This window comes from Tauraco erythrolophus, unplaced genomic scaffold (genome assembly GCF_009769465.1).
Source record: "Tauraco erythrolophus isolate bTauEry1 unplaced genomic scaffold, bTauEry1.pri scaffold_48_arrow_ctg1, whole genome shotgun sequence".
Taxonomy (NCBI): Eukaryota; Metazoa; Chordata; class Aves; order Musophagiformes; family Musophagidae; genus Tauraco; species Tauraco erythrolophus.
Window position 1 is genome coordinate 63,458 of NW_028238617.1, and position 17,524 is coordinate 80,981.

Consider the following 17,524-nt stretch of genomic DNA (forward strand, 5'->3'; position numbering starts at 1 on the left):
ATGTTGGCCAGAGAAGTTGTAGATGCCCCATCCCTGGAGGTGTTCAAGGCCAGGTTGGATGAGGCTTTGAGCAACCTGTGGAGAGTGTCCCTGCTCATGGTGGGGGGGGTTGGAACTGGATGATCTTTGAGGTCCCTTCAAACCCAAACCATTCTGTGATTCTATGAAATGACAAAAGACAGACGAGACAGAGAGACAAAAGACCAAGTTCTTTCCTCTGCTGCCCTCGAGACCGGGGCATTTCTGCACGCCCAAGCTCTTTCGCATTCCTGCCCTTCTCCACAACCTGATGGTGCCACTCTCCTCCCCGTGGGATCCAGCATCCCTGCAGGACCTGGCCTTGTGGGAGGGATGAAAGCTGTGGAAAGTCCTCCCCAGCCCTGAGGGGAGAGGGGACAAGGCCAGAGGGCTCCACATCTCCTACCTGCCAGCTGGGATCGGCACGTCGGAAGTAGCAGAAGTTGTCGGTGATCCACTCGTAGATGGTGGAGAGGGGGATCTGGGGCTTCTTGCTGGCTTCCATCGCCATGCGGATGAGGGTGGCGTAGGAGTAGGGCGGCTTGACGGACGGGTCGCTCTTGTAGTCCACGTCCCCGGCGAGCTGAGGGTGCGTGGCCGTGGTGTGGTGTGCCAGCCTCGAGGCGGAGATGGGCTGGCAGGGAGCGGGAGGCACAGCCACGTGTGCCAGGTCGGCAGCCAGGGGCGAGCACGGGGCAGCAAAGCTGGGCATCTCTTGCCAGTGCTGTGGGTCCGGGGCGCCAGGGCAGCGGGAGGGCTTGCCCGTGAGAGTGTGTTTGATGGAGAAGTCCGGCAGCCAGCCGAGGCTGGGGGAGCTCTCGTCCGGGCCAGCCAAGACCTTCCGGCCGCTGTCGCTTGGCGGCCGCCAGTTCAGCCACCGCTTAGCCATGCCTTGGCGCGCCAGCGGCTCGTGTGTTCCCGGGGTGCAGGGGAAGGGGCGGGAGGGCGCGGGGCAGATCCTGCAACAACAACAGGGAGAGCGACGGCTGAGGCTCCCCGAGGCGCAGCCGCTCTCCGGCCTTTTGGGGAAGATGGTGTGAAGTGCCAAGGAAACAGATGGATCGGAATCCAGATGAGGAGGCAACCGAGAGGCTGTTTCACACACTGTTTGTTGGACAGTGGCACAGGGTGGCAGAAGACAGTCACAGAGGGTTTTTATACACTTACTTTGTGGAATCATCGTTACAGAAGTTCTCTTGCATAAAAATGCATATTATTCTCGCTCTTACACGTGACCTTTGAAATGACTGGTTTCACTAGTTACATCCCCTTACCAATATTCCCACCCTATAACAGTCAGTGGTTACTTTTACTTAACTCTATTGATTGGAGTCCTTGATATTTAAATCAAGATGGGAAGGGGTGGGGGGGCTTCCAAGCAGCAGAACTGGTGTCTGTGACCATTTCCTTTGTTCCTTAAAGCAATACATAGGAAAAAAACTCCAGCAGCTGGCTGGTGAGGTCTCTACGGTTCCTTGGTTGAAAACAATCCTAACCTGTACCTTATGCTTTACAATTTCCTACCTAACTCTTCTACTTGATTAAATCTTGGTTATTATATCAGAGGTTTTGCAACAGCACGTGACATATTATGCAAATTAAATGCACAGGTAACTTTTTCTGACATAGTTGCATGTACCAGAAGATGCAGCGTGGAAGGCCCGACTTTACCTGTTAATGGATGAGAAATGATGATTACCTGGAGACCCGAACGTAACAGAGGACATCAGGAATTCAGTAATTCCCTTGGTTTGGGCATCTGAGAAATCTGGATGTGCCAGGAACATGACCCCAGTCAAGAGTGAAGCACAAGTGAGGGCACAACTGATAAGAAGGAAGCAATACCCTATGAGATCGGAAGCAAGACAAGGGATAGAACCCTTCACAAAGACCTTCCTGGGCTATGGACTGTGGAGAGAATGCCAGTCTGAATTTAACACCCCCATTCTGCCGGCAGAGAAGCCTGGGACTAATGACAGTAAATGTGCATCCAGTGGGACCAAATCCATACACTCTGTCATCCTCAATACTGGAAACTAATGTGTATTTTACAGTTTTAGATCTGAAGGTGGCTTTCTTCTGCCTCCTGGTGGGTAAACAAAGCCAAACCGCCTTTGCTTTTGAATGAGAAAGCCCTGCCACAGGGAGGAAGACTCAATGATGCTGGACAGTGCTGCTGCAAGGATTCAAGAACAGTCCCAGCCTGTCTGGTAACATATTGGCTAAAGAATCAGAGACATGGCAAGGTAATAGTCCTCTTAAACTGTTACAATGTGCTGATGATCTTCTATCGGGACTGAGGACAGAGGGGACTGCCAGAAGCAGCTACCTAATTATGGCCTGATGGTTAAGGCCCTGTAAGCAGTTGTGAAAGTTCCAGGAAATGTGCTGGATTGGACCCCGAATATGAAAAAGGATTGGAGGACATTAAAAAAGAACTGAGGAAAGCTCCTGTGTTGGGGCTACCTAACTCGACAAAGCCTTAACTCCTTTTGTGCCTGTCTGCCGGGTTTCTCTGGTCTTCCAAAGCAGACGCAGCCATAGGGCACAGCCTTCCCAGGGTGCAGAACCTGCCCTTTTCCTCCTCGTACTCCTTATCAGACCCGTCCCCCAGAGAACTGCTGTTGCTCTTTGCACGGTCCCTGCCTCGATCTGCAGGATGTGGGCTCCTATGCTCAGGCACAACAAGCAGCCCTTGAGCCTAAACGGGAAACTCTGTTGTTGCTGTAGGAAAATATGGCTATCGCCCAGCTGGCTGGAATTAGTAATTATCTAATTAAGGTTTAGGCCCTGCCTACAAAAGGCGGGCCATTTCCTCCTGGCTGTGGAAGATGCAATGACATCCTTGGAGCTGTAGCCCAGGCTGGTAAGCAACAGGAAAACATCCTTTGCTTGAGAAGTGTCCTTGCTGCATCCCAAACCACACTCCTAAGCTGTCCTGCTGTCACTGCTCGTAGCCTCTTGCTGCTCCAGCCCCAGTTGCCCCACACCGGAACCCTATCCCAAACCCACCAGACTTCCAACTGCCTCCCCACCTCCAACTAACCCAGTTCAGCCTTAGAGCTGCCCTCAGCTGTGGCTCAGGGACACCTCTGACCAAGGCAGTGCTGGGGTGGCAGCCCGTGGCCTGGGGAGATGGCCGAGCTGCGAGGCGTGCGGGGCAGTGGACCCTGTGCTCTGTGCTGGACGTTCAGGCTGAGGCAGGTGCAGATGTGGCTGGCAGGGCTGCTCCTCCTGTAAGGGCTGTGGCTGGTGGGGCTGAGCCATCAGGGGGGCTGCAGCCACGTGCCATCCACAGGGCTGGGGAAGGGTCGCTGTCCTCTTGCTCGGGAGCCAGTCCAGCCTCACCTTCGCTCGTGAATTGCACACGCACAGCGCTCCCACCAGTAGCTGGCCCTGGCACTGGGTGTTTCCAGCTGCTGGGTCCCTGGGACCTGTGTGCCCTTCTGCCGTTGCAGCAGCCAGGCCTCTGGACCCAGCCCCGCACCGGCTACAGCGTGGGGCCACACAGAAAAGGATTTGGGATGGCTCCCAAAAAGAAGGTAGCACGGACGGTGGCGATTGGGTGCAGGGCTCAGTCATCAAGCAAACGCACCAGCAGTTTGCTTCTGTGGGAATGGCTCCCTGATCCCTCCTTCTCCCCATTTTCCATGCTAATACATCCCCCCTCACCTTCCTTGACTCCTCCCTTGCTGCGCCCCATCTCCTCCCAAACAAGGGACCCACCCCAGTTATTTTTGCCCCCTTGCTCCCGGGTTTGTCAAGCCTGGGAACAGACTGGGGGGTTCAGGTGCTGCTAGCTGGGTCACCTGGGGCTTCCCTGGCATTACTGATGAGGTTTCCTGGGCACTGCTGTCCCTGCCAGATTCCTCTCCCCAAAATGACCCCAACTCTTCCTTCAACCATCTGGGAAGTGTGACCCCCTCTCACATCAATGCCCCTTAACTCTCCGTCGGATCTGGCTGTTCCTTACGGCACTGTAACTCCTGCCAGCTTCTCACTCTGTTTGCTGTGGTCAGACATTTCTCTGGTCGTGCTCGGCAGTTTCCCACGCTCTGTTCCGTGAGCTCAGCCGTACGCCCGGCCCTCATCATCAGCTCGTCTGCCTTAATGCGTACGTGCAAAGTTGTCTGCATGTCACATGGTTTTTTCCCATCCTCTTCCTAGCCTCCATGTGCCAGTCTGCCCCATCCCACGGTGGCTCTGAGCACCCTCCTCTCTGCCCAGGCGCTTTCAGCCCTTCGGAGTGACTCTTGCCCTTTGTGCCCCACCTGCAGCCTCATCCTGCAGGTGCCGGCCGTGGCAGTCCTTGCCTCCCCCAGGAGACTGAACTCGACAGAAGCGAGGTTTGCTGAGAAAAGTGGCAATTTATTTGAAGAACAAAGTCCCCTTCAGCATTCGTGTGCCCTCAGAGGAGAGTGGGCAGGACAGAGCAGCCCTTTGCCACTGAGGCTGCCTTTGGATCAGCAGGCGTTGCCCCAGAAGGACGTGGTCGTGGTCGCCTGCAGCCTGCCCTGGATCCTGTTCATCCAGGGCTCAAGCCCTTTTCCCCCTCAGGGCCTGCAGGAGCTCCTGCACCCGAGTGAAGAATTGCACCAGCTTCTGGAGTGGGAAGGGGCAGGAGCTAATTCTGCCCGATTGTGTTGGTGCTGATGTTGGTCTTGGCCTCTGAAAGGGGGCTGAGGGGGTGAGAGGATGACTCCACACCCGTGATGTTGGAGCTGGGTGCAGTCTCATCTGTAGCAGGATCCAATCGTAAAAGTGCTGGGTGGAGGTGTAGATTCCGGGCCGTCTGGCTCTCGCACAGCCTCTCCCCCAGCTGGTCACGCCAACGAGCCAGAAGTAGTCGGCATTGTTGTCTTTGCAGACGAGAGGACCACCGCTGTCACCCTGCAGTGGAGGAGAGAGGAGTGAGGTGGTGTTGGTGGCCACCGTCAGCACTAGGGTTGGCCGTCTTCTCTCCCCAGCACCTGCCAGCGCTGTATTCAGTGCCCAGAAAGGCTCTGCTCGGGTGCTGGAGCCTACGGAACACTGTCTGGGAGGGGGTGGTGGGTCTGTAAGGTAGGGCTGTCTCCCCTCTCTGCACGGCGATCTGGGATGTGTGGAAGAGGGATTGGGATCTGGAGCTGTGGACTGCCAAGAGCAGTGGCTGGGCTTTCTGGGCAGAGTCGCGGGCTTCTGGGACAAGGGGGGCACTGGGCAAGGACCTGCAGCTGGGGAAGGGGAGGTGAGCCCCAGAGCTGCGGGGACCCTGCAGTGGGAGGGTGACTTGCCGGGCAGAGCACGTGCCGGGGCACGTTTGGGCTGGGACAGGGCTGCCGGTGCTGCTGCTGGGGCTTGGCTTGTCACCAAGCCCCAGCAGTGACAAGGTCGCACGCTCCTACCTGGCAGGTGTCGATGCCGCCCTGCGCGTAGCCAGCGCACAGGTTGTGGCTGTGGATGGCCCCTCTGTACCACTGGCTGCTGTTACACAGCCTGGTGTCGATGAGGCCGACCTTGGCCTCCTGCAGGGCATCAGCTGATCCTCCAGCTGTGAGCACAGAAAGCAATTAGCACCCAGCAGCTCCTTGCCACTTCTCCTCCCCCATCCAGGCAAACCCCTTCCCCAGGGCTTGGCTTTGCATCCTGAAGGCACCGTCCCGGGTTTCCCTTCCGTCTGGCTTTGGGGAATGGCTCAGGCCCATCTCTCCAGAGGCAAACGTCCCCCCAGCCTGGCTCCGGCTTTCGCCTCTGTGGTCAGGAAGCCCAACCCGTCTGCCCAGCGTGCCAAGCTTGCGCTCAGGGCACGGCGCTTTTGGGGAACTCACATCTCGCAGTCGTGGCTCCCCAACCACTGACGTAGCAGGTGCTCAGCTGCGACACTCTCAGCGAGGCGTCGGGCACGCAGGCGAGCTGGACGTAGTAGCCGCACTGCACGGGCTGGTCCAGCTCCAGCAGCGCGATGTCGTTGCGCTCCGTGATGTTGCTGTAGTGTTCGTGCACCAGCAGCCGCCTGATGTGGCGCACTTGGGTCTCGGGGCCCGGCTGAGTCAAGCGGGTGGCCCCGACCACCACGCGCCACATGCTGATGTGCCTGGAAGGCGGATGGAGAGAGGGGTCAGAGGGATCGGGGCCACGTGCTGCAGCAGCCCAGCAGTTCCCTGCCTTCTGCTTCCCACGGGAGAGAGGAAAGCAGCGCACGGAGGCTGCGACTGCCCTCGCACGCCTGAGGCACAAGGGCTGTGGAGCTGCAGGCGTCCAGGAAGCAGTGGCAAGAGCCCAGCCTTCTCCTGAGCCGTCTCTCAGCCGAGCTCGGGAGTGCCCAGGCACTGGGTGGACCGCAAGGAAAGGGGATGGGAGGAGCACGTGGTGCGGCGGACAGGGCACCTGCTCTACTGTGGTGGGGCTATGCCCGTTCCCTGGTCCTCCTTACCTGGCCTCGATGAAGCAGTGGGCTGCCGTGAGGACCCACTGGGAGCTGATGAGGGACCCTCCGCATATGTGCCCCGTGCCTCCTTCCCAGGGGTCCTGGATGCTGACGATCCAGGGCCAAGCCCCGGGCTGGGCATCTCTGCCACCCACCACGCGCGACGTGCCATAGTAATAGTCCACGGGCCGGAGCCCGCAGGTCGTTCTGTAACAGAAGCTCGTTACTGCCCTGCTCCGCGGCTTGCTGCTGCTCAGGCTGAAGGTCAGCCGTCTCCCTCCCCACCAGGCATTGCAGGGACAGCAGGAACCCCGTGGGACGTGCGTCCGTCCGCCCCTGTTCCTGCTTTAGCCTTGCAGAGCAGCTGTGCCAGCCGCCTGGGTGCTGGCGAGGAGCCGAGGCTCCCAGGCGGGCCCCGGCAAGCTGTGGCGTGGCCACGGGGGACACGCGGGCCCCCTCCAGTGAGCCCCAGAAGGGTTGCCCAAGCTCCCTGCCAGAGCCTCGGGCCACTTACCCGCAGGTGTCCCACGCGCCGTGCGCGGGCCAGCGCAGGGCCAGCAGGACAAGGACGAGGAGCAGTTTCATGGCTGCCAGTGCCACGTGTCAGCTGCAAGAACTGAGGGCAAGTCACCACCAGCGCAGCAGCCGCCGTAGTGCCTGCCGGGCTCCCCTTGCCCACGGTGCCCTTGGCCCTGGGGCTGTGATGTCACAGAGCCGCTGGTTCCGGCAACGGAATGAGGCAGGGTGGGCTCCTGGGGGGAGGGGCAGGAGGGCAACATGGGGGCTTCCAAGCAGGATGGTGTAAGGGATCGTGAAAAGTTGAGGCACGAATGTCATTTGGGTGCACTGACTGAGTGATTTTCCACGGATGAAGTAATGTTGTACTGATCGGTTGTCGTGGCTGAAGCCGCTCGCTCACCCTCCCCCACACCCCAGCCATGGGGAAGGGAATTGAAGGGGAAAAGGGAAAGACACCCGTGGGTTGAGATAAGAACAATTAAATACTTTAACACTAATATATGAATATGTACATATATGTACAATGATAAATATGTACAAACGAGTGATGTACGGTGTCATTGCTCACCACCCCTTGACCGAGGCTCATCTCATCCCGAACTAACGATCCCAAAACAGATGAGTCCCGACACCGCAATCCCGGACGAGCGAGAGGCCCAAACGCAGAGCAAGAGAGAGAGAGCGCACTGCGAGAGTCGGAGAGTGAGAGCCCCGGAAAAGCAAAGGCCCTTCTTTCCGACTGCCCCTCGCTTTTATACTGGGCACGACGCTGCGTGATGTGGAACACTAATTGGCCAGTTTGGCCTCAATCCGAAGTCTAAGTACAAATCATAAGGAGAGTCGTGGACCCCCTGTCCCAGCCATGCTCCCCCCATCCTGTTGTGCTCCTCCTGCACACTGGCAAGAACACGGCAAGATGAAAAGTCCTTGAGGCCTCAGTGCCAGCCACAAACATCAGTGCGCTGTCAGCGTTCTTCTGGGAGCAAGTCTCAGGCTAAAACCAAACCACGGAGCTCTTCTGGCTGCTGAGAAGAAGAGCTGACTCTGTCCCAGCTGGAACCAGGACACATTTTCTGTCTTAGACTGAAGGAAAACTCCTGGCTTAGTTTTATTATAGAAGGAAAAGATGTCTGCAGGAGAGGGGGGGAGAGACAGAGGGAATCAGAGTTTATCTCCGTGTTTTGCCATCTCTCCATACGGCTGTTCCTTTAATGAAGGGAAGGTCGTCAAAAGCATGAGATAATAAGCAATGAAATTAGTAAATGAAACAAATCCTGTGCCAATGAGGAGAGAAGTGAGTATGGGAACGGGAACTGCGTGTTCTCCTCTTGCTTACACCAAGTTTGACCATGAGCCTTTAAACTGAAAATCCGTTGACTTTTCTCCAGTGAACCCCAGTGAGAAGATAAAGAAAAAAGAAGAAAAAGCTGTAACTGATTTTTTTCCAATAAATAAAATTTGGGTCTCTTCTGCAACGTCAGCTCCAGGTGAATCTGACAGCAGCTCATCCTTGGAACGTGGAAGGGGATCTGCTCTCTGAAGACGACACCACATCTGGCTGTACGACCGCTGCTGCTCCATCAGGAGCACAGGGCTCTGGATTCAAGAGGTCCAGGAGCAGGTCAGAGGAGACAGGACCCCAAATTAGGAAACAGAGCACCATCACTAGAAGAGGAAATCCCAAGAAAGGTTTTTCTCTCTCCGCCCTCGTTACAAGGCACCAGGAAACCACCGTTTGCCTCCCTGCAGTAGCACATAACAGCCTCGGTGTGGTGGTCATGCAGGCAGAAGAAGGTGCCACTGATTAACAAAAATTACACCTGAGGTCTGTTCTCTTCTTAATTAATCTCCACCCCTTGCTAAATGCAAGGGGAGAAATAGTGACTGGGGATGAAGAAAAGGCTGAGGCACTCAATGCCTTCTTTGCTTCAGTCTTCCATGGTCAGACCAACTCACTGGGTGATGTGCCTCTAGAACCAACTGGTGGAGATGGAGAGCTTTATCAAGGTTTCTTTCAAGAGCAAACGGTAAGCGAACTGCTGCACAGCTTAAATGTGCAGAAGTCCATGGGGCCGGATGAGATCCACCCAAGAGTTCTGAGGGAGCTGGTGGAAGTGCTCACCAAGCCACTTTCCACCATTTACCAACAATCCTGGCTAACGGGGAAGGTGCCAGCTGACTAGAGGCTGGCAAATGTGACACCCATCTACAAGAAAGGTAAGAGGGAAGACCCAGGGAACTACAGGGCTGTCAGTCTGACCTCAGTGCCAGGGAAACTCATGGAACCGATCATCCTTAGTGTTATCATGCGTCATGTACAGGACAGTCAGATGAGGAGGCCCAGTCAACATGGTTTTATGAAGGGCAGGTCTTGTTTGACCAACCTGATCTCCTTCTATGATAAAATGACCATTTAGTGGATGAGGGAAGAACTGTGGATGTTGTTTACCTCGATTTTAGCAAAGCCTTTGACACTGTTGCCCATAACATTCTTCTGCAGAAGCTGGCTGCCTGTGGCTTGGACGGGTGTACGCTTCGCTGGATCCAAAACTGGCTGGACGGCTGGGCCCAGAGAGTGGTGGTCAATGGAGTTAAATCCAGCTGGTGGCCGGTCACCAGTGGTGTTCCGCAGGGCTCAGTGCTGGGGCCTGTTCTCTGTAACATCTTTATCAATGATCTGGATGAGGGGATCGAGTGCACCCTCAGCAGGTTTCAGATGACACTAAATTGGGAGGTAGTGTTGATCTGCCTGAGGGTCAGGAGGCTCTACAGAGGGACCTGGACAGACTGGATCGATGGGCCGAGGCCAACTGTATGAAATTCAACAAGACCAAGTGCCAGGTCCTGCACTTGGGCCACAACAACCCCCTGCAGCGTTCCAGGCTTGGGGAAGTGTGGCTGGAAAGCTGCACAGCAGAGAAGGACCTGGGGGTGCTGGTCGACAGCCGATTGAACAGGAGCCAGCAGTGTGCCCAAGCAGCCAAGAAAGCCAAAGGAATCCTGGCATGGATCAGAAAGAGTGTGGCCAGCAGGAGCAGGGAAGTGATTGTGCCCCTGTACTCAGCACTGGTGAGGCCACACCTGGAGTACTGTGTCCAGTTTGGGGCCCCTCACTTCAAGAAGGATGCTGAGGTGCTGAAGCAGGTTCAGAGAAGAGCAATGCAACTAGTGAAGGGTTTGGAGAACTTGTCCTGTGAGGAGCAGCTGAGGGAGCTGGAACTGGTCAGTCTGGAGAAGAGGAGGCTCAGGGGGGACCTTATCACTCTCTACAATTCCCTGAAAGGAAGTTGTAGGGAGATGGGGGTCGGTCTCTTCTCCCACGTTAGGAATGACAGGACGAGAAGGAATGGCCTCAAGTTACGCCAGGGAAAATTTAGGTCGGATATCAGGAAGAATTTCTTTCCAGAGAGGGTTGCGAAGTATTGGAACAGGCTGCCCAGGGAGGTGGTGGAGTCCCCATCCCTGGAGGTGTTTAAAAACCATGTAGATTTGGTGTTGAGCAACAAGGTTTAGGGACCCTGACAGTGCAGGGTGAATGGCTGGACTCGATGATCTTGAAGGTCTCTTCCAACCAGACGACTCTGTGATTCTTCCCTGATCACGCAGTTGCGATCCGCAGCTGCCTTCCGCGATGCCGAGAGATGCCATTCTTCGTAGCCGAGTAAAAGATCCCCGAGAAGACGGAGTGACACAGAACAAGCAGGAAGCAATCAAAGGAAGATGCTTTTTGCTCTCTGCCTTTCTGCAGGGAGAGCAAACACATCCATTAATCATTACAACTCTCTGGCACTTGCCAATATGGCAAAAATCAGACACTCAGGGAAACAGGAAAAGAAGAGGACAGCAGCAGCGAGAGGAGAAACAGCCACCTTCTTCAGCAGGTCACACCAGCCCCCAGCTGAGCTGCAGCAGCTTCTTAACACTGATCTAGTCCCTCAGTCTTTTCTACCCATAGAAAAGCCAAAACCTCTCCTTGTTGGATCCAGAGGATGATCCAACAGGGCTGCCTGGCAGTCGGGAAAGCCATCTGACATGCAAAAGTACGTCAGGCAGACACCAGGTTCAGTGGATGAACATGGGATGACACACTGGTCCCAAGGGTCATGGACCTGCCGATGCCCTGGAAGCAGGGGTAAGCCCACAGAGGACAAGGGGTGAAGTCCCTACACTCCTCTTCAAACCCAAAAAGCCCTTTGCACGTGGCGGTTAAGAACACCACCGAGGTGGCAGCGTGGCCATCTCCATTACAGCATGGTCCTCTTCTGTTTCGGCCAAGACACCAGCCTTTCCCTTGCCCTGTTGCTGCCCCTTAATTCGATCTCAGTCAGCCTGTTGAGCCGCCGGTCAGCGCGCTGCAACATCGCTGATCCAACGCTGCTGCGGAAGTTTCAGCCGAGAGCTCGTTCTTCGGAGCGGGGACTGTGATCTGTAAGCCCAACAGCAAAGAGACACACTTTTGAGATCAGCCATCAAACGGGAGACAGGGAAACCCCAGCTCGCTGTCCTGCAGCCATCTCCAAGCAGGAAATCAAAGCAGCAGCTTTGGCATCTTTGAGAACACAAGACCTGGGGTCTTGGGAACGAAGGATGCCCAGGTCACCCACCAGCGAGGCGAAGGGACTGCCAGAGCCACTTCTGCTCTCGGATGTCCACGGGCAGTTCACCCTGGCAGCCGACTGCATCTCAGATTTTCTCTCCAAAATTATTCAGTCCTCTCTTCTTCCCGTCGACAAACTGCCGGGCAGCCCGAAGGCAGCAGCAAAGGGCAACACTTCGACCGAGGCAGCACAGCAGCACGGGAGCGGGCAGCTGCTGAGGGCGAGGGGGCACCTCGAGCACATCCCTCCTGCCGCACCGCCGCTCCCACCAGGCGGGCTCAGCGTCACCGTGTTGAAGAGTCTGAAGAGCCCCTGTTGAAACGGCTGATGGAGCAGGTTCCCAGGACCTGCCTCCTTGAACATCTCCATGCTATCAGCTGCTATCCTGAGAAGCTGAGATGCTCACCACGGGGTACCTCAGCCCTGCGGAGTCAGCGGCACGGAGGGCTATGGAGCAGCACAGTCCATCTTCACTGCAGGAAAAGCAACCATCCCTGAACCACCTCACAGTTATTGAGTAGCCACAATATCTGCAGAGGTTGCAGTGCAGCAGGACAGGATTTATTGCCCCATCCCATGAATCAGGGCACTGAGAGGGAGATACTCCCCTGCAACCACTGCTGGGTACACTGCAAGCTGCCCAGGGGAGGGAAGGAGGGCACTGCACCAGGACACCACCTACACCATGCAAAAACCATCATTTACACACCAGTACCCCCCGTCCCAGGTGGTTTGCTCTCTGCAGAGACAGAAAGCAGGTTTTCATTGGGGAGTCAAAGAAAGCTGCCCTGGGAATGCCCCACTTTGAGGTTCCATTTATCCTCCTGGGCACAGAAACTGCAGTGAAACAGTTTGAAAAGAGCAGGAGGGACACTCAGCCTGGGTTAACCAGCCCCAGAAGTTCAACCCACCCAGCACACAGAAGCACAAACCTCCTCCAAACTACGTTTTCCCCCCGATCACCCCTCCAGTGGGGAGCACATCCCACCCAGCCTCAGCACGTGAGCCCTTCTCAGCTGCACCATCCCAGCAGCCAAGCTCTGCTCCTGCTCTGCAGCTTGTCACACCATGCAGCCTCCACGAATTAAACAGCCTTTTTCTGCGGCAATTTTCCAGAGATACTCTGCAATGCTACGGAATCCACAGACCCCGTAGGTACATGACCCTTACAAGTGTATTTTTGTGCAACAACCCAGCTGGTTTGACCCCCAGGAGGTGTGAACCTCACCTCATCACGAGCAGTCTGAGGACATGGACCTCACACCCCAATCTCTATCACTAACAGGAGTTTTGACACAAAGCAACTGCAGACAGACCAGGGAGACCGTAGGGGAACCCATGCCCTTCCAGGAGCAAAAGGCCACAGGGTTCTCCTGATCTCCTCGACCTCCAAAAGCGTGACCCTCACAGCTGAACACCTTCCACAAAACAAAGGGAGAACTTGTAAAAACGATCCACACTAATGTCTGCTCAAACATCTACACAAACTCCCCGTTTCACTGAGGGGTGCCCCAGCTAAAACTGCACTGGGAGCCAGGCTCCTCTCGCCGCACTGCGATGGAATATCTTGCTTTCTCTCTCAGACAGCGATACGGAAACGCTGTGTAGAGAAATCAAGTCGCAGGTTGGGAGCAGCCATTTTTCTTGGAAAATAGCTGCGCAGATACTTACCATCTCTCTGCAGAAGGATGCAGGGATGACAGACTGATTGGAGAGGTAGAGAGTTTGGGAAGCATCTTGTAGAACTTGGATACTGCCGAAATCTGTCTTACTCAGATGCACGTAGACAACCGGTCCTTCTCCAGCGCTCACTAAATGGATTTTCTGCTCCAGAAAGCACGTGGGAAAGATCAAAAAGAACAGGGAACGTTTAAAAAGATCAGACAGTTCTAAGGTTACTCCCAGACTGAGGGATCATTACAGCTGCTTGAAGTTTTCGGTGTTGTGAGACTGAAACAGAGGGCGGGGAGCAAGTGTGGCATCGGGAGCGATCCCATCTGAAAGCCACGAGCTCCCAGTTTCCCACACTTGCATCCACAGCCCCTCCACGTTCACTCTCCTTCCTCTACCCTCTGCCTGCTCCCACCCCTTTTACTGCTCGGTTTGGCCCCAGATCACCCTCCCTGACGTCTGCTGTGGCACAGCCACGCTTGGAGAGTCACTTTCACATTCCCAAAACGACAGCTGCCAACACCAGCACGAGTCAAAAGCAAGAGAGGCTCTTCAGAGCAGAGATCACGCACCTTAGTTGTGTCTGATTTGTGCTCATGTGTATTCCTGGTATTCCATGAATAACAGACATTAATTATTAATGACATCACTCAAGCAGTATTTTTTTTCTTTGGACAGTCTGAGACCCAAAAGTTTTGTTCTTGCAGAATTGGTGCAGACTATTGGATGAGGAATGCAGATCCCTTCGCTAAACCACCTTCTCGCACCACTAAAAACAAGGAGAATTTATCCTCTCTGGCTGGATTTCATCCGTTCCAAACACCCCAACTCTGACACAGGATCTGAATGCATAAACCCCCCAACTCCGACAAGCTGCTGTACGATTCACTGGGGGGCACGGAGCATGACTTCACAACAGAAGAAACCAGCCTCCATGACGTCCCACCTTCCGTGATGTCTGGCTCGAGGAACTGGCACTGACGGCTGTCAGAGTCACTGGTCCAACTCAGCCAGAAGCAGCAGCATCCAGAAACGCTCGGCCCTTGACAGGGCACTGCCGCGTGCAAGTAAGAGCCAAAAACTCATGTACCGAGGCTGGTACCTCGAAAATAAGGAGCTGCAGCCGTGCGTGATGATGGACCTTTTATCCCTCCGGGAAGGGAGGCACAGAGAGCCGCAGCCCAAAGCTCCCGGGAAGGAGGAGTTGGAGGGAAGAGCCGTGCCTCGGCAGCTGGCTTTGCCTCCAGGTGACAGCCAGGCAGGAGCAGCAAAGGTAGAGCAGAACCCTTTGGAGATGAGCAGAACAACATCTGGAGGACGCCCAGGCTGGCCGGCTCCGATCAGAGCGTGTACTAACACGATATATCCTCACGAAGGAAAGGGCTTATAAAAAAATCCAACCCCTTCATCTACAGTCGTCTTAAATGGGAAAAATCCCGTTCAGCAGCGCTACAGGCAATGTGAGACACAGGGAAAGGCGGAAAAGGGAGATGGCAGCTTTGCCATCGGTCATATTGCCGGACAGGTACGGAATGTCACATTCCGTCTTTCAGGAACGAAGAGCCTGACAGACAGCCGTGGTTGGAGTGACCACTCTGACAGCAGCCAGCTGCCAAATCCCCTGCCTGTGGCACACGAGCCTGCCATGCCACCCGTGACCCCCAGGCTGGGTTTTAGCAGCTCCTTAATTAGCAGCAGATTAGATCCACCAAACTGAAGCTGGCATGTCATCACCTGCAAACAAATCCCAGCAACAGACCCATGGAGGGACTCTACGCAACCCCGATGAAAGGCCTGTCCCACGTCTCACCTACAACAGTGTACAGACCTGGTATCAATGCCAGATGGCATAACCCAAGACAGGAGCAAGCTCGTATTTTGCTTTATAAGAACACATCACAGCGACACTCGAGGTCAGATTTGCATCATATGAGCCACACAGGTAGGACTTGCCCCCAGTGCAGGATGTTTAACAAGACAGCTAGCTGTTCTGCCAGCCCAGAAAGCTCTGGATGAGGCAGCTACCAGGGAGCCACTGATACTGCACTCGGACTATAGGGCAGACCTATAGAAACTGCCAAGAACCCGCCCGACAGCCAAAGCCTCACGTCTGTGCCGCTGATGTGCCCCGCGAGGCTTCTGCCAGCACCCGCTGGGTGCCAGCAGCAACTGAGCGTAACGCTGCGCGTTAGAGATCGACTTACAGGGCACGCACCGTCTTCACTCCAGCTTTGCCTAAAACACGACTGCAGCGTGGTTTCTTACCCAGCGTTTGCTGCAGCAGGAGTCAGGGAGGTCCCTGCGTGCTCCTGAACAAAACTCCTAACGAAGCAGCAGCTGCTGTTCATCTAATGACACAGCAGAGCACGAGACCCAGGGATTGTGCCGGGTTTCAGGCTGGGCTGGTTATCCCATCTCACGTATCCGTAACTAAATGCCGTGTCAGACTCTCAGGTCATACCAAAGAGGACACCGTCCTTCCTCTTCTCCAGGCATTAGCTGCCGCTTGTGACAGGAATCCCTTCCTTCCTTGTCCACACCAGCCATATATGACAAGTTCTTGTTTTCCCAGGAAGAATCCCTGGGATTAGCGACCTTGCCTGTACACTTTCCACCCGACCAAGATGAGTCACATGAAGGCCCACAGCCCCGCAGACTCACCAGTGGGGATCCTTCGTTCCCAAACCCCACGACATGAGTGACAGTGTCCTGCTCTCCCACCACCTGGACTTCCAGGGTCAACGGGACCTCCACCGAGCTGTGAGGCTGGATGATCCCACACTGCGCAGGGCTGGAGTACCACATGGCAGCACCCTCCTGCTGTTCCTATAAGAGACAGAACCAAACACAACTTCAGAGTGGCCTTTGAGAGAACTTTTAACTCCTTGACATCTACCACGCTGCCAATTCATACATTTTTTTAAAAATCCCTAGGAGAGAGCAGAAAGGCACAAAACCAGATGCAAGACTAGGGTGGGTTTAGCATCCTCAGGGGGTTCAAACGCTGCTGCAGCCACAAGTGCCCACTCCTGTGCTGCCAGCCCCGCTGCAGCAGCTTTTCACAACCCTCTAAAATGCCAGAGACCAAACGTCTAAAGACCAAAACACCAGCTGCTTCACACCGAAGAGGAAAGCCTCTGCACTGCAGAAAGGCACTGAGGTCACCTGCCTCGCGCGTACAAGTGCCTGAAGATGTGCAATGGACCAATACTCCCATGGAAACTAAAGCAACCTTTTTTAGCAGCCTTTACCTTTGGTCCTGCAAATGTAGTAAGATATCTACCTCTTCTTCATGGTCTCTTGCCATCCAGCAGCACCAAGGCAGCCGTGGCACAAACACTAGTGCGTTCCTCCCCGCAAGGGGTGCTGCCAGGGAAGGGTGTGCAGAGAAGCCCCTGGTTACATATTTGTCAGAGAAGCTGAGTGTTACGACGGAAGAACGACCAAGGCTCTCAAAACTAAGAAAAACATAGAGTTGGTAAAAGAATAGTAAGTGCCACTGCTTCAAGGAACTGCCAGATCTTTAATTAGCAGCAGGAGACATAGTAGGGGCTGGATTAGCCAACCTACTCCCATGATGAGCTTTTGCACCTTGCTCTGAAAAAGCTGGTTGCATCCAGCAAAGCTTTACCACCATCCAGACTAGCAACTCCATCGCTTTGAGGTGGGGAGGCAGATGATGGTGGTACAGGGCTCATCTGTGGCCAATACTGTACACGGGGAGCGAGCACGTACACCATCCCCTAAAGCCTGATAGCAACAGTCATTTTTGGAAGAGTACTTAATTCAGCCCTGTTGCTACTACAAGTTGAACAGGTACCACCTGCCTTTATGAGTGACTTGCAACAAACTGGTGCAGGTTTCTCCCTGCTCCAAGGAGATACGGTCCTCTGAAGCGCTAATGTCTGCCCTGGGACCTCTTCAGTACGGAGTCCATGAACACAGAGGCTTCCAGATTTGTGCCAGTGAGAAGAGGAAAGGTCAGCATATCAGTGATTTTTGCCAAACAAAACTGTTGTGACAAAGCTGGGCAGAAGAGTTTGATTTTTTTTTCAGTACATTGTGCTACATCTCTTTGTGCTCCTTCTCTTTCCCAGAAAAAATAAAGACGATCATCGTTGGAGCAGTAACACAGAAAGGGCACATCCCAGTCTCAGTCACAGCTACCTACGTTACAGGAACGGTAAGTTTTGGTCTCCCAAAGCCACCCAGAGCTCCCTGCAGTGGTAGGAGGAGGTTAACTGTGAAGCTCTGATGTCCCTTCAAGTCAGAGAGGGACATCCAGAGGGACAGTGGCTTACACAAACCAGAG

At 54.8% G+C, this 17,524-nt stretch overlaps 2 protein-coding genes across 2 annotated transcripts; both read right to left on the bottom strand.

Moving 5' to 3' along the window:
- Positions 1-4,413: 4,413 nt before the first annotated feature.
- Positions 4,414-7,144, bottom strand: LOC147525918 (acrosin-like). Its single transcript, XM_086630767.1, has 5 exons — positions 6,939-7,144; positions 6,431-6,631; positions 5,826-6,091; positions 5,403-5,548; positions 4,414-4,908 (listed from the first exon to the last, which is right to left on the bottom strand). Exons 1-5 carry the CDS (start codon positions 7,007-7,009, stop codon positions 4,555-4,557), a joined length of 1,038 nt encoding a protein of 345 aa, XP_086486893.1. The 5' UTR covers positions 7,010-7,144; the 3' UTR covers positions 4,414-4,554.
- Positions 7,145-10,519: 3,375 nt separating this feature from the next.
- LOC147525919 (axonemal central pair apparatus protein HYDIN-like) lies at positions 10,520-16,514 on the bottom strand. Its single transcript, XM_086630768.1, has 4 exons — positions 16,496-16,514; positions 15,874-16,038; positions 13,213-13,365; positions 10,520-10,685 (listed from the first exon to the last, which is right to left on the bottom strand). The coding sequence occupies exons 2-4, from the start codon at positions 16,015-16,017 to the stop codon at positions 10,542-10,544; spliced, it is 441 nt and encodes a 146-aa protein (XP_086486894.1). The 5' UTR covers positions 16,018-16,038; positions 16,496-16,514; the 3' UTR covers positions 10,520-10,541.
- Between the last annotated feature and the right edge of the window lie 1,010 nt (positions 16,515-17,524).